General features: G+C 36.0%; 1 protein-coding gene across 1 annotated transcript in view; it reads left to right on the top strand.

The window, feature by feature from the left end:
- The window catches only part of DOCK7 (dedicator of cytokinesis 7), a 215,462-nt gene that overhangs the window by 168,588 nt on the left and 25,368 nt on the right, over positions 1 to 21,506 (top strand). The window contains exons 34-43 of the mRNA XM_068961268.1: positions 880 to 1,062; positions 1,170 to 1,305; positions 5,097 to 5,193; positions 7,883 to 7,979; positions 8,301 to 8,435; positions 9,384 to 9,536; positions 14,614 to 14,772; positions 15,416 to 15,516; positions 16,707 to 16,899; positions 19,148 to 19,291. Of these exons, the coding sequence (XP_068817369.1) occupies positions 880 to 1,062; positions 1,170 to 1,305; positions 5,097 to 5,193; positions 7,883 to 7,979; positions 8,301 to 8,435; positions 9,384 to 9,536; positions 14,614 to 14,772; positions 15,416 to 15,516; positions 16,707 to 16,899; positions 19,148 to 19,291 (1,398 nt within the window). The remainder of the gene's footprint in view (positions 1 to 879; positions 1,063 to 1,169; positions 1,306 to 5,096; positions 5,194 to 7,882; positions 7,980 to 8,300; positions 8,436 to 9,383; positions 9,537 to 14,613; positions 14,773 to 15,415; positions 15,517 to 16,706; positions 16,900 to 19,147; positions 19,292 to 21,506) is intronic.

Below are 21,506 nucleotides of genomic sequence, written 5' to 3' on the forward strand. Positions count from 1 at the left end.
AGTACTTTGGCCACCTCATGTGAAGAGTTGACTCATTGGAAAAGACTCTGATGCTGGGAGGGATTGGGGGCAGGAGGAGAAGGGGACAACAGAGGGTGAGATGGCTGGATGGCATCACCAACTCGAAGGACGTGAGTCTGAGTGAACTCTGGGAGATGGTGATGGACAGGGAGGCCTGGCGTCTTTTTTTAAAATTTGCTTATTTTTTATTGAAGGGTAATTGTTTTATAGAATTTTGCTGTTTTCTGTCAAACCTCACATGAATCAGCCGTAGGTATACATATAACCCCTCCCTTTTGATTGTCTTCTTTAGATATCATAGTTTTTAATATAGGACCTACTTTTTAATAATAGAACCTTTTAGTTTTTCCCTTCATGTTTCCTGTTAACTTCTATTTACAGTCTTCTGTAAGCCCTATAAACAATTTTCTGTTGCTAGGAAAGGTTCATTAAGTTTTAGTATCTTAAGTTTAAGGTTATGTATGAGTTACACAAATACTGCCTAAGTCAAATGGCTCTTTCAAAATATTTGATTTTAAAGTAATTACTTTCACATTGCTTTTATTTATTTATTTATTTATTTTTACTTTATTTTACTTTACAATACTGTATTGGTTTTGCCATACATCAACATGAATCTGCCACAGGTATACATGAGTTCCCAATCCTGAACCCCCCTCCCACCCCACTCCCTATACCATCTCTCTGGGTCATCCCAGTGCACCAGCTCCAAGCATCCTGTATCCTGTATCAAACCTAGACTGGCGATTTGTTTCTTACATGATATTAGACATGCTTTTAGAAGAAAACAACTGACAACTGAAAAAAAACAAGTGGTCTTTGATCATTCTGTCTCATTTTACTGCTTTTTATTTTCAGAGTGGCAGGCAACACACTACCTTCTCAGCAGAATCAAGTCGGAGTCTTTTGATCTGTCTGCTTTGGGTTCTCAAGAATGCAGATGAGACAGTTCTACAAAAGTGGTTTACAGATCTCTCAGTCCTGCAGCTAAACCGGCTATTAGATCTGCTTTATCTTTGTGTATCTTGCTTTGAGTACAAAGTAAGTGATCATTGTGCCATTGCCAAGAAGAGCAAGAGGGAACATAATGTGGAAAAGAAGAAGAAAATTTCCTTACTGTGTCTTCTTTTCTAATGTTTAAATTTTAGGGAAAGAAAGTATTTGAAAGAATGAATAGTTTGACCTTTAAGAAATCAAAAGACATGAGAGCAAAGCTTGAGGAAGCTATTCTTGGAAGCATAGGTGCTAGGCAAGAAATGGTGCGCCGAAGCCGAGGACAGCTTGGTACGTACACAATGTCTTCTCCTTCTGGTGACAGTTCTTTCAGATTCCCTGAACACTATTACAGTGATCATTTTTGCAAGTCTTCAATGACAGTTCTGCACTTTTAAAACAGTGTTTTAATGTAGCTTGAATTAACTTGAATAGCCATGTCTTTGCAAGTTAGAATTCCTATTTAATTAGAGTGAACATACTTCCAGTTTGCTATGGATAATCTCAATTTGTTCTTGTAACCTTTGTGTGATTATTAATTGTTTCCCTTATTTTAAAAATAGGTGTTTTTAGGAGCAGTTTTAGGTTCATAGAAAAATTGAGCTGAAAATACAGACATTTCCTGTTTATCCTGTCTTCACACATGTATGACACCCCTCATTATCAGCTTTTCATGTAGGAGTTGCCATCACTTATCACAGTTGATCAGCCTACACTGATGCCTTATCATCATACAGAATCTGTAGCTTACATTGTTCTCGCTTGGCTGTACATCCTCTGTAACACGACTTTGTACTCTTAAAAGTGTCCTACTTTTGCAGTGAATTAATATATCTCATAGATTAGGCAAAAATATTGCCTATCCCAAGTATCAGGAAGAGAAAATAATTTAGTTGCCTCTGAAGCCTGTTTCTAATCCCTGGTCTGCTACCCATTAGCCATATAATCTTGGCCAACCATTTAATCTTCCCACTTCCCTTTCCTCATCCACTTGTGGTTGTTTGAGATTTTAAAAGGTAGTGTAACTAATTGATCTTATCATCTTTGTGGTGACCATGTGTGTGTGTGTGTGTATGAACATTTCGTAAATTGTGAAGCAGTATTATTGCTGAAAGATGATGGTTTAGTCATCTGTGTACATGACATATGCTAACAGCTCAATATATGTTGTTGACTTAAAATGTGAGTGTATGTTTACATGAATATTTTATATGTGTTGTTTTTTGATTGGCCATTTAACTTAATGATCCTTTATTTAGGTAAACTCAAGTATCTTTTATTTCCCATGAAGTGATGGGACCGGATGCCATGGTCTTCATTTTCTGAATATTGAGCTTGACTTTGGCCACCTCATGCGAAGAGTTGACTCATTGGAAAAAACTTTGATGCTGGGAGGGATTGGGGGAAGGAGAAGAAGGGGACGACAGAGGATGAGATGGCTGGATGGCATCACTGACTCGATGGAGGCGAGTCTGAGTGAACTCCGGGAGTTGGACAGATGGACAGGGATGGCCTGGCATGCTGCGATTCATGGGGTCGCAAAGAGTCGGACACAACTGAGCGACTGAACTGGACTGAACTGAACTGAACTGAAGTATCTTTTATATGCTGTGTGTGTTTGGAATTTAATAATGAATAAGACAGTCTTTGCCTTTGAAATTAATAGTGTTGTTTTTTCACTTTAGTTGTATAGAGTTTCAGTTCAGTTAAGTTGCTCAGCTGTGTCCAACTCTTTGTGACCCCATGGACTGCAGCACGCCTGGCTTATATCATGTACCTATTGATTTTCTTTTAACTCATTTAATGTGTGCAACAACTCTATAAAGTATGAATATTAACTTTCTAGGTCATTTAATTATATCAAACCTAACAAATAATTATTTTCATCTTTAAAATAAAACTCTCAGAGGTAAATAACTTGCCTAAGGTCATAAACTAAGTGACAGAACCAGAATCTTTTGACTTCTAATTTAGTGTTCTTTATATTATACCATAGCTCTTTCTAGATTTACTGTTGAAAGGAATAGAGCTTTTAACAATATGTTTGTTACATTTTTAAATGTATAGTCTTCGGACAGCTACCACTGTTTAAATGTAAGAAATGAAGTTCTGGATGTGGAAGCTAAAAAAAGAAAAACCACAAGTAAACCCCACTTTTCCCAAACTCATATGTACAGGGAACAGTTAGGTGCAGGGTAGGGGTGGACAAAATGAGTGAAGGGAGTCAAAAGGTACAAACTCACAGTTTTAGAATTCTTAAGTACTAGAGATGTAACTTATAGCATGTTAACAAATGTATACTTGAAAGTTGCGAAGCGAGTACATCTTAAGAGTTCTTATCATAAGAGAAAAACATTTGAAGCTACTCATGGTCATGGATGTTAACTAGACTTGTTGTGATAATCATTTTGTAATATATACATGTATTGCATCATTATTTTATACACAAGAAACCAATATAATATTATATGTGAATTGTGTCTCACTTAAAAAAATAATTGAAGTTCTCATCTTCTTAAAATAATTCGTTTGCAATTCTTATTTATATTTGGACACTTAATAAGCTAGGTCACCTAATGATAGACGTTCTTAACTAAGGAGATGAGAGAAACTTTCCTGAAAAAAAAATAAAGTTAATGATAATAATGAAGGTAGATCACAGATACTTATTTTGTTAACTGTCTTAAGATAGACAAATCTTTTTGCTTTCTTTCACAAACTTCCTTAAAGACAGAGGTTTCAAAATTGAAGAAGTAAAGAGGGACAGAAAGAGAAAGAAAAGGAGAGAAAGCAGAAGGAATATCCAGGTTAATCCTTTATTGTGTGTCAAATTATATTTGTTTCTCAGTATTTTTAAAATTTCTGTTTGAATTCTGCATTTTTACTTTCATTTTATTTCCATCTCCCCCAGCCAAAGTCTTGTGTTTTTCAAAGAGGAGGAGTAGTCTTCTAGTTGAAAGCTTGAAGTCATGACTTGATTCTGTTGTTTAAGCATACGTATTTCTCCACAATTCTCAATGACTTCTCCACTTGTGCTCGATTAGTCTGAACCTCTTCTGTTGCTGCTGCCCCTTAAAGGAGCCCATACCATTCACTCTGCCTTCTGTTTCTCTTGGGGGAGAGCCCCTCTGTTCTCCTCTCCTGCCTTCTCTAGACCAAAAGAAATAATTACTTTCAGAACCTTCCGTAATTTGTAGCTTTTATTCTTGTGGTCTTAAGTGCTGTGGAGAGAAATAAAGTAAATTAAGAGGAAAGGAAGTGGTGGAAAGTTGAGGAAGGCCTTTCAGCAGAGGTGATGAATAACTGGCCAGTGAAAATTTCTGTGAAAAACAATCGGGTAAAAAGAACAATCACTATTGTGTACATCCTAAATCAAGAGCATATGTATTGAAACTACACACACACACACACACACGATAATGGCAGTATAAACAAAGGTGGAGAAAATAAAATCATATCATGCATAGTCTTATAAACCATGGTTAAGATGTTCAGGAAGTCAGAATTTAAAAGTTTGCTTATTTACAAAAGTGTTGGGTTTTCTATATTAGCAAATATATCCTGTAACTGTTGTGAAAATTTTTAATAAAAAGCACCATTGTCAGGTTTTTCCACTTGTGTGGAGGATAAAATGGCTGTGTTAATAAAATTACTAACATTATGTAGTATCCCTTTTTTTAAATTTTATTTACTTATTTATGGCTGTTCTGGGCCTTCGACGCTGCATGGGCTTTTGTCTAGTTGTGGTGAGCAGGGGATGCTTTCCAGTTGCGGTTTGTGAGCGTCTCGTTTTGCTGGCTTTTCTTGTTGTGGAGTGCGGGCTCTGGGGCGAGTAGTCCTCAGCAGTTGGAGCACCTGGGCTCTAGGGCGCAGGCTCAGTAGTTGTAGCGGGCTTAGTTGCTCTGCAGCATGTGGGATCTTCCTTGATCAGGAACCAAACCCATGTCTCCTGCACTGATAGGTGGATTCTGTACCACTGAGCCACCAGGGAAGCCCTGTAGTATTTCTTATATGTTTGCAAATATACATGGATGTGGTCTGAAATAACATTTTTAAAGAAGGTTTTGAAATTTGTTTGACAGAGAGAAGCCCATCTGGAAGTGCCTTTGGAAGTCAAGAAAATCTGAGGTGGAGAAAGGATATGACTCACTGGCGTCAAAACACTGAGAAGCTTGACAAGTAATAAACCTTCTATTTTATCTTATTGATGGGCTTGTTGAATTTCAAGTGCAAGAAGAAAATGATTACTTTTAGTGTTATTTTATATAATTAAGCATTCAAATTTTAGAAGTCAGAACAGTTATATTTAATTTTTCCATTTTGGATTAAAAACAATTTGGGGGAAGAATTTTTCATATGGTATAGTAAAGCTAAAGGTTACCTATTTAAATGTCACTTTATTTTCCCCAACAATACCCCTGGAAAATGGATTGAGCAACTATTTTTGAAATGTCACTATTGTGGGTGTCACACTGAAAGTAAATATTTCAAGGATTATAAAAAATTAGAAAATCTTTGCTCTCTTAGAGCTTAAAATATAGTTAAAGAAAGACAAAACACTATAAGTCTTCTGTTTCTAGTATGGAGACAAACTAGGTACACCAACTGGCCACTCTATTGCCAAAAACAACTAAAAATACACTTTCGTGAGTCCAGGATTCTAAAGGACTGCATCTTCATAAGGGGAACTGGAAATAAACCCTTCTCACTGCCCAGGTAACCACAGATAACATTGCTTGGCTTGAAAATTGCTTGGCATTGTGTCAGAGGGCTGCAATCTTTTCCTGATAATTTCTAATTTCAGGTAACTTGATAGGCCCCTAAAACTTTGAGAATATAGTGACCAATTCATTTGGGTTTGCCTAGTACTCTTAAATTTAGCAGTGAATGTCCCAGGGACCCCCCCGCCCACCCAGTCCTGTCCTAAATTGGTCACCCTGAGAACCATCTTCCGTCCAAACTTTAGAGGATTCTCACAGAGAAGCTTTCAGAATATTAGCTCTCCTACATGCTCAGTAGCTCAGTCATGTCTGACTCTTTAGGACCCTGTGGGCTGCATCTTGTGATGCTCCTCTGTCCATGGGATTCCCTAGGTAAGAATACAAGGTTGCTGTTTCCTTCTCCAGGAGATCTTCCTGACCCAGGGATCGAACTCACATCTCCTGCTTGGCAGGCAGATTCTTTACCAGGGAAACCAGCTCTCCCACAGTAAAATCATAAAACACAGGAAGCAAGGCCCTGTGGGAGCCAGCAGAGACAGAAGCAGCAGGATCAGTCCCACATAGATAAGTTTAAGATTGTCAGAAACTCTTAGTCTCTTTATGCTGCTATGACAAAATGACATGCACTGGGTCACTTTTAAATAACAGAAATTTATTTCTTACAGTTCTGAAGGCTGGGGAGTTCAAGATCATTGCACCAACAGATTCAGTATCTGGTGAAGGCCCTCTTCTGGGTTTATAGGCTTCTTGCTGTGTTCCCTTACGGTTTAAGGACAAGGAAATTCCTAGGGGCTTCTTTTATAGAGGCATTAATCTCATTCATGAGGGCTCTGCCCTGATTCTCCAATCACCTTCCGAAAGCTGTACCTCCTAACACCATTACCTTAGGCATTAGATTTTCATTGTATGAACTTGGCAGGAAAGACACATACTTGGACCAGAGCAGATGCTGTATGTAACTGTGTTAAAAATTCTTAAAGTTTGGGGGTCTGCTTTCCTGTCTTTTTTGTCCATTTCTTTAATTATTTTTCCATATGTATTGTGTTTTTTAAAAATCACAAAGCACTGAGATACTATGTTATTAGTATGTGGCTTTACTTCCGCACTTGTATTACGTGTTCTCTTCGCTTATCTTACTTTGCTTTAAGGAAGCCATTTTCTTTTTCTTTTTGGTATTTTCCTGATTCTTTTGGTTTAAACATCTTGTTTTTCATGTGTCTTCACAAAATCTCACTGGAATTTTAAGTTTGAATATTATATTTCTTTTCCAATTTAATTCTAATATTGTATTTTCTCCTTAAATTTATAAAATGTAAATTCATAAACTGTTCTCTTTAGTGGTAGTAATAAAGATTCAGACTTTAATTAATAGCTAACTTTGAACAGATAGCATTTAATATGCCCTTGTATTTTTGCTTTGATTTATATATATATTTTTTGGTCTATTTGGTTATAGTTTCCATATATACATTGTGATTGAAATGTCAACTTTACTCATAAATTGCATATATTCATTAAATTTTAATTAAATAATACTTTTGTAAATATTAGTATTCAAGTAAACCACTTTATTACATCAAGTTTTATTTCTAATGAGTAATTCCATCCAGAATCTCACTGAAGAGTTATTCATTTTCTGTATTAAAATTTTTGTACCAGAAATTTGGGAAAATTAGACAGAACTTTATTTTTAAGAAAGTTCTTTTATCCTAAATAAATATGTTGAAAATCCGTGAAATGGTAACATGAATACTAAACATTTTGGGTACTGCTTTAAAGTAGCCCTAAATACAAGCCTATATAGCACCACCTAGTGTCTGTGCCGTTTAGAACAAAACAGTGTTTTCCTGTGTTTGCTGTAACTCTCTCTGAAAGCCGTTAGTGGCACTGTAGTACTGTAATGGGGTGAGAAAGTCTTGGCATGTTTGACAAATGTAGATTACAACAAAACATTTTTAAACATGCAGAATATTTTTCCTTATCCAATTAATAACTTCGCACTCGGGCAACTATTGGAAAAACTCTTCCCCTGAAAAAATGATTCCAAGATTTCAAAATTTCTGTACATCTTTAAGTCTTTTATGAATTTCAGATATATTGGATTTTCTAAAAGATAACATATAATTTCTTCTAATCTTTTGTTTTAGGTCAAGAGCAGAGATTGAACACGAAGCACTGATTGACGGCAATCTGGCTACTGAAGCAAATCTAATCATTCTGGATACATTAGAGATTGTTGTTCAGGTAAAAACACTAATTAGAGGAATTTAAACTAGTATGGATTTGGTAAATTAGGGCTGGGGAAAAAGGTATTTATTGAACCATACAATTACATTTAAATATCAGTAGATCCCAAAAGTTATGTCCTCGCTTCTCTTTTTTCCTCATTTAAATTCTGTCCATTCTTTTTTCCCCTTTTCTTATCAAAATCCCTCTCAGCTTCTTTTCCTTGCAGAGCTTCTAGATCTTACATTATCTTTTTCCTATTAAAATTTTTATTTGTTAATTTTTACATATTCTGTCTCTAACCAGATTACAGTTAACATCTCTGTTTTAAAATTGCAGACAGTTTCTGTAACAGAATCCAAAGAGAGCATCCTTGGTGGGGTGCTGAAAGTGTTACTACACAGCATGGCCTGTAACCAAAGTGCAGTTTATCTACAGCACTGTTTTGCTACCCAGAGAGCCCTGGTTTCAAAGGTGGGTTATTTTTGTGCCTGCTGTCTTGTCAGACTTTGTTTTCTTTACTAACATTGTCTAAGATCACTTGATACATTCATTGATTATATCTTAAATATACTTATAGATAAAATTTTAGTAATAACCTAAGACTTGATTCTTCTTTGCCTTTCCTCTACTGCTGATTTCTTTCTTATTTGGACTACCTTTAACCTGTTTTCTGGATTGGAAAAAAAAAAAAAAAGAGTAGTTCTGATGTGGAGAAGGGCTTGAAATTAATAGCCTGTTTTAAATATTGGGCTTTTTGTGTTTTCATCTTATTTTATCTATTTCTTATTGATGTGAATTATCAAGAATTAGTGTGCCAGTTGTTCAGTCCATTGAAATTAGCTTATCCTAGGTCAATGGAAAGAAAAGTACTTGTTTTGTTTGTTTAACTACTTCAAATATTTATTTCCTCTGAAAATCTATATTCTTAATCTTGAAGGTATCTATTTTGTCTTTTAGTCATCTTATAAGATGAAACTTAGCCAGTGAAGATAAAATATACCATTTTGTAATAGTAAGAACATTTCATGTTGTGCAGCAAAAAACAAACATAATATTGTAAAGCAACTATATTTCAATAAAAATTAATAAATTTTATCATAGACTTATTATATGTTACTATAGTAAGTGTTTCATTTACATTATCTAATCTAAGGTAGTCATACAGTCCCACATAGGTAATATTATTAGGCCCATTTTATGGAAGAGAAAACCTGTCCAAGGTCACAGTACTAACATAGTCCATATTCAAACCCAGTCTGTCTAGTTCTCTGGTCCATTTTATTAACCAGTAGCAAATATCATCTCTTAAACATGCTTTCAATTTCTGGGCTACACTAACAAATCTCTCCATCAGGCTATATTAACACATATGTGAAGCTCCTGCTACATAAATTCAGTGGTGGGATTGTTTCTTTACAGTTCCCGGAGCTCTTGTTTGAAGAAGAAACAGAGCAGTGTGCTGACCTATGCCTCCGGCTTCTGCGGCACTGTAGCAGTAGCATCAGTACCATACGGTCACATGCTAGTGCCTCCCTTTACCTGCTTATGAGACAGAACTTTGAGATTGGGAATGTAAGTGTTTCATTGTAGGACTGTATCTTTGGATTCATAATGAACTATAACTTCTGTAGGTATCTATTAAGTGGGTTTGGGGAGAGCATGGCATTTTGGGGTGTATTTTGAGTCTAATCTTAAGACTATTTCTTTTTCTCATTCTGTGGATAACATAAAAATCCAAATCTCCAGTTTTATTTTGTATACTAACAATAACGTATAGTAGTACAGATTTAAACTAGAAATGTATGTTGAGCGACTATAAATTATAATTATTATCATTAAGTGAAGTGAAAGTAATAAGAAAAATTAAAGCTTTCAACATCTTTGCTCGATATTTTATGATTCTATGCCAGTCTTAGAAGAATTCCATGTCTTCATTTATGGTTTTTTATTTGATTATAGATTTATGTGTTGTATTTTTCCTAGCTTTTTGAGTCCAATGTTTAGTTCATTTATTCTTACTCATGTAATTATTTAAGGTCTAGAATATTGCATTGTGCTCTTCTGAGGTCTCATTGGTTCTAGTACCTAGTATTTTTAGTATTCTTGGTTTCTATTCAATACATAATTTGTAATTTCAGTTTGTATTTTCGTTTCAACCTGAAGTTTTAAAGTTGTGATGATGATGATGTTCCGTTGCTCAGTCACGTCCTACTCCTTGCGACCCCATGGACTGTAGCACACCAGGCTTCCCCGTCCTTCACCATCTCCCTGAGCTTGCTCAAACTCATATTCATTGAATTGGTGATGCCAACAAGCCATCTCTTCCTCTGTCGTCCAGTTCTCCTCCTGCCTTCAATTTTTCCCAGCATCAGGGTCTTTTCTAATGAGTCAGCTCTTTGCATCAGGTGGTCAGAGTATTGGAGCTTTAGCTTCAGCATCAGTCCTTCCAGTGAATATTCAGGATTGTTTTCCTTCAGGATTTACTGGTTTGATCTCCTTGCAGAGTTTTAAAGTTTTGATGATAATTTTTGGGTTTTGTTTGTTTTCTGGCTATCCTGTGGCTTGCAGGATCTTAGTTCCCAACCAGAGATTGAACCCAGGCCCTCAGTAGTGAAAGCGTGGAGCCCTAACCATTGGACTGCCAGGGAATTCCCAGTAATTTTTAGTTTTACTGCAGAGTGATCATAGTACAATTAATGCCTCCATTTTGGTATTATGGATGTGTGTGTTTGTGTATTCAAACATAAAAAATGTTTTTATTAATGTGTTACACAAGCATTTAAAAAGAAGCGGTGCTTTATTTTCGTCTCTTTGGTTGACTAAAGGAGATGATTTAAAGCGTACATATTGTCTATTTCTCCTTTTGGTCTTATTCGGTAAAGTGATATTCATAACTGTTTGGTATATTGATAACTACTATTCGTAACTATTATATCTTACTATGAATTATTCCCTTTAGAATTGAAGAAGATTCTGAGATGGCTTAATTTAAAATTTTTATATTTTTGACCTGACTTCTGCCTTGTGTACTATTGACCTCGACTTTCTTTCTAATTTGGATGTGGCTTAGGTTATCTTTGCCTGTCCTTTTGTTTTCACTGTTTTGAATCACTTTATTTTAAATGTGTGTCTCATCTACAACATAGAATTGGGTTTTTGCTTTGTAATTCAGTTTCTAAGTTGAATTAAACCTTTCATCCTTGTTATTATATCAGCTACATCCTGGATTTGTGTTGTATTATTCTGTTATGCTTCCCCACTCCTCTCCTTAAAAAAATGTGTTGGTTGTTTTCATCTTGTACGTAGTAAGTTCACCTTAAAGTTTATATTGCTTTAGTGGTTACCTTTATAATTACGTAGTACCTTCAGTCCTCTGTTTCTTTAATCATACATTCTCAGTGGAGGCAGTATTGTCACCAGCCTAGTGGGTATTGGTTCTTAGCTATCACAGTAGCTTCCCTTGAGTTCTTATATTTCTATGAATTTTTTTTCCTTCCTCAAGTTAATGGCTTCATAAATTTTTTATAATTCAAAGTAAAATATTTTAATTAGAATTTTCATGTTTCATGACCACATTTTCCTATTAAGTATTCTTTATCTGGTATTTCACTGATCTTCTTTATCTTTTTGTTATTCAACATAGAATGAGACAGTTTCTATTGGCCCAGGTATTTGTAGGACATTCTATTTCTCTCCAGCCTTTTGGGATTTTTTTGGTTGTTTTTTCCTCAAGACAGATAGTTTTATCACTTCAAAGTGAGTTTCTTGTTTAAATTTAAAAGAAGTGTTTTTCCCATTATTTCTTAAATCAGCACCCTAGGATTCCTCGCTATTTGCTATCCCCTCTCCATTGAAGTTCCTTCCTATTTAGCTTGTCTTGGCAGCCCTTATGCATTTTTCTAATGTATAGATTATATCAGTCTCCTCATTTTGCTGAAATAGAGTTTATGGACTTTTTTTTCTATTCATCTTTTATTTTTATATGAAATGCAGGAGAATAGGAACTTGCTACCTCACACTGTCCTATTTTTACTGGAAGCCAAGTCTCTCCTAATTCAGAACAAAGAATCTAGTTACTTTATAGACCTTATTTAGTTTTTGAAATAAGAGTCCCTAAAATTTGACTACACTGGAGTTTTCCTCTGTTATTTTAGGAAAGCTTTATATTAATACAGGAGAATTAAAAATGGGTAATTTATCATGTTAATGTCACGTAGTACCTCTAAAAAGGAATGGATGATTTATACTTGGCACGATTTTATATAGATTGTATATTCAAGTGATATTGGAACTAAGTATTAAATTGTGTTCTAGGTACTGTGGTAGGCATTGGGCAAACATAGATAAAAGGAAACTTATTTTAAAATAGCTTAGCATCTATTAGGGTAGGAGATGAACAGGTAATGTTCAGCTAGTAATAGTAAGTACCTACTTTAGATGGTTTTGTGAGGATTATATAAATTAATATTAAATAACACACATTATATCAGTAACTGGCTCTGAGCAAATGTTCAGTATGTGTTTGCTGTTGATATACTGAGAGGCAAGCACAGGGAACTGTATAAGCACAGAGAAGAAGAGCATATTCTCTCAAGGAGGGTTTCAGAAAGAGGAGATGCCTGAACTAAGGATGAAGAATTGCCCATGCAGATGGAGAAGTAGTGGGTAGACTTTTTAGGTAACAAAAATGGCACATACGTAATTAGAAAGGCATTGAGGTGAGAGAAGGAAACGCAAACAGAGAAGGAAACTTTTTTAGCACTTCTTAATTATTATGGTTCAAAGAGAGAGTAATAGATAAAATTGTAATTGAAATGTTTAGATTAAGCTGTCATAGGACAGATACTTGTTTATCACTGTACTTTCAGTTCCCACCATGTAGTTTGGCAGGTTTATTTGGTCAAATACATGAATTTTGTCTGCAAAGCTGTGAGCAGCCAGTGAAGTATTTTAAGAAGAAGACTGATGTGTACATTCAGATTTACATTTTACAAAAATTTCCCTGATGCTACTTAGCAGGTACGGAAAAAGAAAGATTGGTTAGGAAGTTATTGCAGTAATCCAGGTAAGAAATGATAAGGGCATAAAGTAAAGCAATGGCATTGAGAATGGAGAAAGAACAGATTGGAACAGATTAGAAGATGATGCAGATTGAGTTTATAGTATGAATAATGAATGGGCAGAATGGCTATGGAATGACTCCTGGTTTGGGGCCTGTGTAACTGACTACAGTAGTAGCACCGTTTATTTAATCAATAGGACAGACTTTATTTTCTTGGGCTCCAAAACCACTGTGGGTGGTGAGTGCAGCCTCGAAATTAAAAGATACTTGCTCTTTGGAAGAAAAGTAATGTCAAACCTAGACAGGGTATTGAAAAGCAGAGCCATTACTTTGCCTGCAAAAGTCCATATAGTCAAAGCTATGGTTTTTCCAGTAGTCACGTACAGATGTGAGAGGTGGACAGTAAAGAAGGCTGAATGCTGAGGAATTGATGTCTTCGAGCTGTGGTGCTGGAGATATTGAACCTGAAATTCCAGTAGTTTGGCTACCTAATGTGAAGAGCCAACTCATTGAAAGAGACCCTGATTCTGGGAAAGATTTTAGGCAGGGGGAGAAAGGGGTGACAGAGGATGAGATGGTTGGATGGCATCACTGCCTCACTCAATTGACATGAGTTTGAGCAAGCCCCAGGAGATAATGAAGGATAGGAAAGCCTGTCGTGCTGCAGTTCTTGCGGTTGCAAAGAGTTGGACACCACTTAGGGACTGAACAACAACAAAGGTTGTCACTGAAAACCTCTTAAAAGTGTTTTCATAGTGGGGAATGGTGAAACAGAAATGAATTTACATCAAAAAAGGAAGAATGCAAACTCTTACAGTCATCATTCCAAAGACTATACCTTTCAGTTACTTTGTATGGGATATGAGTTGTTATACTTTTATCATAGCAGTGGACATAATTAAATCAGGTAGAGTGTAGTGACCACATCTGACACTTAAGAATTTTGTGATGTTGGTCAAGTTCTTTAATGTCATCTGTAAAAATGGTGCTATTGTTAATAACATAAACCTCATAGAAGGTCAGAGAAGGCGATGGCACTCCACTCCAGTATTCTTGCCTGGAAAATCCCATGGACGGAGGAGCCTGGTAGGCTGCAGTCCATGGGGTCGTGAAGAGTTGGACACGACTGAGCGACTTCACTTTTCACTTTGATGCATTGGAGAAGGAAATGGCAAACCACTCCAGTGTTCTTGCCTGGAGAATCCCAGGGATGGGGGAGCCTGGTGGGCTGCCATCTATGGGGCTGGACAGAGTTGGACACGACTGAAGTGACTTAGCAGCAGCAGCAGCAGCAGCAGCAGCAGCAGCATAGGTCAATGTAAAGTCTAGGCACAACTTCTAATTCGAGTCTAACCCACAATTTTTTTTCAATTTTGTTTTTTAGGCTGTTATCACAGGAAGATTCTAAGCTTTATGTCCATTTAAAAACAGGATTTCAATACTACACATTTCATTACTTTTTCAAAAATATTTTTTCTAGAATGATGTTTTATACTAACTTTTTCCTTATAGGAAGTGAAAAAAATAGACACTTCCCCTTTAAGCTTTCTTTTATTAAATATCTGCCTGGCAATTTCTCTGTTACAGAACTTTGCCAGGGTTAAAATGCAGGTAACCATGTCACTGTCTTCCTTGGTGGGCACATCTCAGAATTTTAATGAAGAATTTTTAAGACGTTCTTTAAAGACTATACTGACATATGCTGAAGAAGATTTGGAATTGAGGGAAACAACATTTCCTGATCAGGTCAGAAATGCTACTTTTTAGAGCATGAACTGAAATAGGAATTGTAAATAGGCATTTCCCAAATTGTTAAATCAAACTTCAGTTTTTCCTGGCAGAACCTATATTTTTCTTTGAATCCATATGTGTCATACATAGGACTGAATCTCTGTTTTAATAAGCCACTCTTCTTTCTCATAATGGTTAATATTTTTGGTGTTTAATTCTGTGAATTTGTGCTGAAAAGAACACTAGACTTAGTCAGTATGGATAAACAAAAAACTTTATGATGAAAGTGTTCCCACTGATTTGTGAAACAGTAGTTTGCCTCAAAAACTAAGTTTATACAAACTACCTTTTGAGAAAATCTGAAAATCAGAAAGAACTTCATTTTGTATTCCTTATATCCGTATATGTTTCTTATTTCTACTAGTAGTTCTACTTGTTTCTGGGTGAGAGAAGTGAAAAAATAGTGGGCTGATGAATTTGTATAAAATTTACTCTTCACCCATCTTACCCCAGCATACCCACACTCTTTATAGAACTATATCAAAATTGTTTGTTTTGAAAGCTTTAGATTTCCAATCTGAAATATCTTCCAAACTAATCTAATGGTTGTGAATAAATGACAGCTGAAGAATGTTTTTCATATAATTCTCTGCTACAGGTTCAAGATTTGGTTTTTAATCTCCATATGATCCTTTCTGATACTGTTAAAATGAAGGAACACCAGGAGGATCCTGAAATGTTAATTGATCTAATGTACAGGTAGCGTTTGTTTAATTCACTTATACCTTGTATTGTTGTTGGCTGCGTAGTTTTGTCCACCTCTTTTGTGACCCCATGGACGGTAGCCCACCAGGCTCCTCTGTCCATGGGCTTTCCCAGGCAAGAATGCTGGAGTGGGCTGCCATTTCCCTCTCCAAGTTAACTTCCTGACCCAGGGATCAAACCCACATCTCCCGCAATAGCAGATGGACTTTTTACCACTGAGCCACCTGGGAAGCCCTGTGTCTTGTATAATGGGGCTTAAGTTAATATGATACACAGAAACATGAGTTTACAAGAATACAAAAATTATTTGTCATTTTCTAATGGTAATTAAAGCCCACTCCAGTATTCTTGCCTGGAGAATCCCATGGACAGAGAGGAGCCTGGCAGGCTATGGTCCATGGGGTGCAAAGAGTCAGACATGACTGAAGCGACTTAGCAAGGCATGGCAATGGTGATTAAAAAATCAAAACCTGCTTTATCAGATCCCCTATGACACTTCTTTTAAGAATTATGAATAATTGTTCAGTGTATTTATTGATTATCAAAACCAAGATTTTTAAAATAATGACATAGTTAAGACCTTGGCATCCTGGGCCCTAGAGTTCCTAGGAAGGCTGAAGACCCACATTTTAAACGTAAAAATTAGTTCTTTAAGAAGAAAATATAGTGTATTAATACTTTATTACAACATTAATTTTACTAATGTTAGACTTGGCTTTTGCCTATAGGCTGATATATTTATTGGGTATTTTTAGAATTTTGTTAATTCCTATTGTATCTTCAAAGATGTAAGTAAAGCTTCACTTTTTCTTTGCCATTTGACCTTCATTTTTTACAGTTTTGGAGTTTCTTAAAGACAAGAATAAAATATTCCCTTTAAAATTAAGGTGATACAATGAAAGAATCTTTTATAAATCTTTTTCCTTGAATATAAAACTTATTTAGAGCCCCATAATAAACATGTAAATTCCCAGATCTTCCGTTACTTAAAAAAACCCTGATACTAACCAGTCCATGGGCCCACAATTATTTCTCTAAGCACACTCAAAAGCATGTTCATACAACCCGAAAACTTGTCTTAATAGGTTGTGTTTGGTAATAGAAGCCAAGACACTAAACAGGCAATTTGAACTCCCTTCCAGATTAGGAAGCAAATGCTAATTGAGAATTTCTGTTCTAACTAGAATTGCCAAGGGCTACCAGACCTCTCCAGATCTGCGGCTGACCTGGTTGCAGAACATGGCTGGCAAACACTCAGAGCGCAGCAATCATGCTGAAGCTGCCCAGTGCCTCGTTCACTCAGCAGCACTTGTCGCTGAATATCTGAGCATGTTGGAGGACCGGAAGTATCTTCCAGTGGGATGTGTAACCTTTCAGGTAGGAATCTGCCTTAATCAAGGTATGTCCTTTTTTGGTCTAACTTTTCTCACTGTTGTTTATATTCATCCAGCTGATAATGAAAGCACAAGACTGAAAGTGATGCTTCACAAGATGAATTAACATTTCACTATCACTTTCATTAATATGTTTTTAAAGAGTATTTCTTGTTAATTCTCTTCCATGTTTTCTTACCTGTACATTATCAGTGCTGTGTAAACTACATTTATTCTCTTTGCCTATACTGCTATAGACTTCATAGCATCTATGAAATACATTCAAAATATTGAAAATCAGGATAGTGGACACTCTTAATTGGCTTTTAATTAAAATACCAGGTAAACCAGCATTCTCCGTTATTTATGCTTATATAAAATATGCTGAGATATGACTCAGAGATGATAGTTTATGCTCTAGTAGGGCTACATACCTCTGACGCACTGGCTGAATTCTTTGCCTACCAAGAGTCAATTCTGCTTTGCTTTTCTTCAAAGCCTCTTAATTCCAGGTTTAGGAAGTTATAAAAATTATTTAAATATTATGTTCTCTGATAAATCAAAATACAAAAAGAAAGTGAGTTATTGTTTCTGTGAAAATTATTAATAAGCTGAATATTTTGCAAAGAGATCAAGACAAGTAGAAAAAGATTGAGGGAAAATCTCCAAGAAATCTAGGATAATTTGATAATCTTTTAAGTTCAAGTTTTTACTCTAAAGAAACCAAAACTGAAAATCTTAAATGGAGGTTACATTGTGGGTATTTAGTCAAGAGAGATTACATGGAACTCTGATCTTGAGACCCGTACACAAAGAAAAGGCCTTAGATCTACTTCAAGAAATTGACAAATGTGTGACTCAGTTCAGTTCAGTTCAGTCTCTCAGTTGTGTCCGACTCTTTGCGACCGCATGAATCACAGCACGCCACGCCTCCCAGTCCATCACCAACTCCCGGAGTTCACTCAGACTCACGTCCATCAAGTCAGTGATGCCATCCAGCCATCTCCTCCTCTGTCGTCCCCTTCTCCTCCTGCCCCCAATCCTTCCCAGCATCAGTCTTTTCCAATGAGTCAACTCTTCGCATGAGGTGGCCAAAGTACTGGAGTTTCAGCTTTAGCATCATTCCTTCCAAAGAAATCCCAGGGTTGATCTCCTTCAGAATGGACTGCTTGGATCTCCTTGCAGTCCAAGGGACTCTCAAGAGTCTTCTCTAGCACCACACTTCAAAAGCATCAATTCTTTGGCGCTCAGCTTTCTTCACAGTCCAACTCTCACATCCATACGTGACCAGGGGAAAAACCATAGCCTTGACTAGACGGACCTTTGTTGGCAAAGTAATGTCTCTGCTTTTGAATATGCTGTCTAGGTTGGTCATAACTTTCCTTCCAAGGAGTAAGCAAAGCTAACAGACAAATCATGGCTGCAGTCACCATCTGCAGTGATTTTGGAGCCCCCAAAATAAAGTCAGATACTGTTTCCACTGTTTCCCTATCTATTTTCCATGAAGTGATGGGACCAGATGCCATGATCTTAGTTTTCTGAATGTTGAGCTTTAAGCCAACTTTTTCACTCTCCACTTTCACTTTCATCAAGAGGCTTTTTAGTTCCTCTTCACTTTCTGCCATAAGGGTGGTGTCTTCAGCATATATAAGGTGATTGATATTTCTCCTGGCAGTCTTGTTTCCAGCTTGTGCTTCTTCCAGCCCAGCATTTCTCAGGATGTACTCTGCATATAAATTAAATATCTAGGTTCAAATAAAATATTTAAGGTATATATGTATCATTTTTTCAGAAGTAATAATGGATCCCAATCTCATTGGGTAAGAGGGCTTTTTAATATACTTGAGTGTTTTCATTAATTTGATGTATGTTAGGCAAGCCTTGAGACCATTTTTGTATCTCAGTTTCCCTGATAGGGAGTTTTAACAATATCAATTAAATTAAAAGTAAACACTGTTTAAGTCACCTTAGGTGTTCTGTGTCATATTACAATTTTCCTTAGCCCATGATTTTTTAAAATTTTCTTTTTTACAACTTTTTTAATGAAAAAGTTAGCAGTGGTGTTACATTTTATTGTCATCTTCACAATACAAGAAGTTTTTGGAGATTTGTCTGTTAGCTTTGCACTGACCACCCCCTCTTTTTTTTTTAATAAGCTGATAGCTGTATTTCATCTTCAATTATTTCATATATATCATTCATGTTAAGAAATTAATTCCATTTCACAAACCTAAACTTTTTTTTCCTCCTAGAATATTTCCTCTAATGTTTTAGAAGAATCTGCAGTCTCAGATGATGTGGTATCTCCAGATGAAGAAGGTATCTGCTCTGGAAAGTACTTTACTGAGTCAGGACTTGTGGGATTACTGGAGCAAGCAGCTGCTTCTTTCTCTATGGTAGATGACTCTTGTTCATTTCTTCCCACAATTATGTACTTCTTAGTTATTAGTGACATGTATATTTATGCTTTCTGCTTATGACTGTGCTTTTCATTTATGATAATTTTCTCTAAATATCTCAAGAAGTCTCTAGTAATGGATTTTCTTTTTGCATTCATCATTGCTTATTCCTTTTTATTTTAACAGTCTGTCAGTTCCTCCATTGTTTTTCATCTGCTTGTTTGTGAACCAGCACTTAGTCTATAAGAGTTTTGTTTTGTTTTTTAAGAACACTTTTACCACAATACATTTTCTAAAACCTTAAAAAAGCTTCTGGTGCTCAGGAAAGTTACAGCCTCTCACCCGATTGGTGGCATAACGAGCTCTGTTAGGTAGACATTGAAGTGGTGTTAGGACCTTTATGAACTACATCCTAGATCCCTTGTCTGACTTCCTTACCATGCTAGAAGTCTAGTCCTTGTCCCTCCCCATCTGTATATGAAGAACTGAAGTAGTCATGTGGATCAGAGATGCGATATTTATTGGTGAAGGGAAAAAAATAGCACGCTGAATCCTTGCTTACTTTCTTGAACCATGTTGATAGCATCACCTGCTTTCTGTGAGTTTTCTGATGAGTGTTTAGTGTCCCAGGACCAAGGTTTGCAAGACATTGAGGTCCATGTTAGGGTAAAAGGGAAGCTTGATGTAATGTACTATTACCTGATATAGTTAAGTAATAGTACATCACTTCCCCATTGTACTGTTATTGGGAATCTGTTGTTGCTTCTCCTGGCCTTAACCGTACCCAGCAATATGTTGGTTATGCATATAGATTTAGGAGGCATCTAGCCCCTTTCTCTGCCATCTTAGTAGTTAAAGCACTTCAGGCACAAATTACTCAACCTACCAGTGCCTTACTTTTCTTATCCATTAAATACATCTAATAATAATACGTACTTCAAGGACTGCTGTCAGGATTAAATGAATTAACCTATGTAAAGTGCTAATCACAGTGCCTAGCTCCAAGTAAGTTTTAGTACACTTGCTGTTATCATCCTCTCATCATTATAGGTATTTAGAAGTAACTCATGTAAAAATGAGTCTGAGGCTCAAAGAACATTAGGTGTTTGTCCTCTTTAAAATTTCTTGTTTTTGAAGACCTTGGTTGTCCTGATTCCATTCCCAGATCTCTGTTCCTTGAGCTTCAGTTTAAGGGACCTGAACTAGTAGGGAAAAAGTTTTTGCTATTAATGGAATATTTTAATACATATACATTCTCTGTATATGTGTGTAATTTTAATAATTCACAGGAGTGAATTTAGATTTGGTTATAGTGGCTTATGTTACAGAAGCCTCTATTTTGCAATAGCATTTAATTATGAATGTCATTCTTTTTCAGTTAATCTGTTTAATATTAATTAAAATAATTACTGGGATATTTTAGTTACACTGAATATATTTTACTATTGCAGCTACATGATTGCTTAAATATACTCCTGTGAACTGACTAGAAAATAAAAGAACCATATGTTTATTTTGTTGGGAATATGCTGATTTGTGAAGCAATGGGAACTTAGTGACTCTTGGAAAATATCTCTTTTCCTTCATCACAGCCACCAATCTATTACAAGAAAAGGGGATAGCAGTATAAACATGTTTTTTCCCTTACTCTGATTATAATCAGATCAACACTTGGCCAACCACTAGTAAACCAAAACCCCTACTTGAATAAAATCTGGTGGCTCAGAATCTTCTTATGTTTTGTTAAAGATCAGTGATTTTTCCATAGGAGAGTTCCCTTAAGATTTTCTGTGCCAATTTAATATTTTGGGAAAGTTAATAATTTTAGTGTCCTAGGAAGCAATAGATTTATGTGATATTTGTGTATCTGTGACTTGTAATAATTGGGTTTCTATGTCTCTGCTCTGAATTTGTTTTATTCAAAAGTTTATATGCATATAAAAGGACACACACATACACACATTTATCTTAGTTAAGTAATTACTGAGTTGGAGAAGGAAATGGCAACCCACTCTAGTACTCTTGCCTGGAGAATCCCATGGACTGAGGAGCCTGGTAGGCTACGGTCCATGGGGTCGCAAAGAGTCGGACACGACTGAGCGACTTCACTTCACTTTACTTCAGTTACTGAGTAGTAAAAGCAGAATGTCCAGTTCAAATTGTATGGAAGTATAAATATACATATACGTACATGTGTGTATTTCAAATACAA

This window comes from Capricornis sumatraensis, chromosome 2 (genome assembly GCF_032405125.1).
Source record: "Capricornis sumatraensis isolate serow.1 chromosome 2, serow.2, whole genome shotgun sequence".
NCBI classification, from domain to species: Eukaryota; Metazoa; Chordata; class Mammalia; order Artiodactyla; family Bovidae; genus Capricornis; species Capricornis sumatraensis.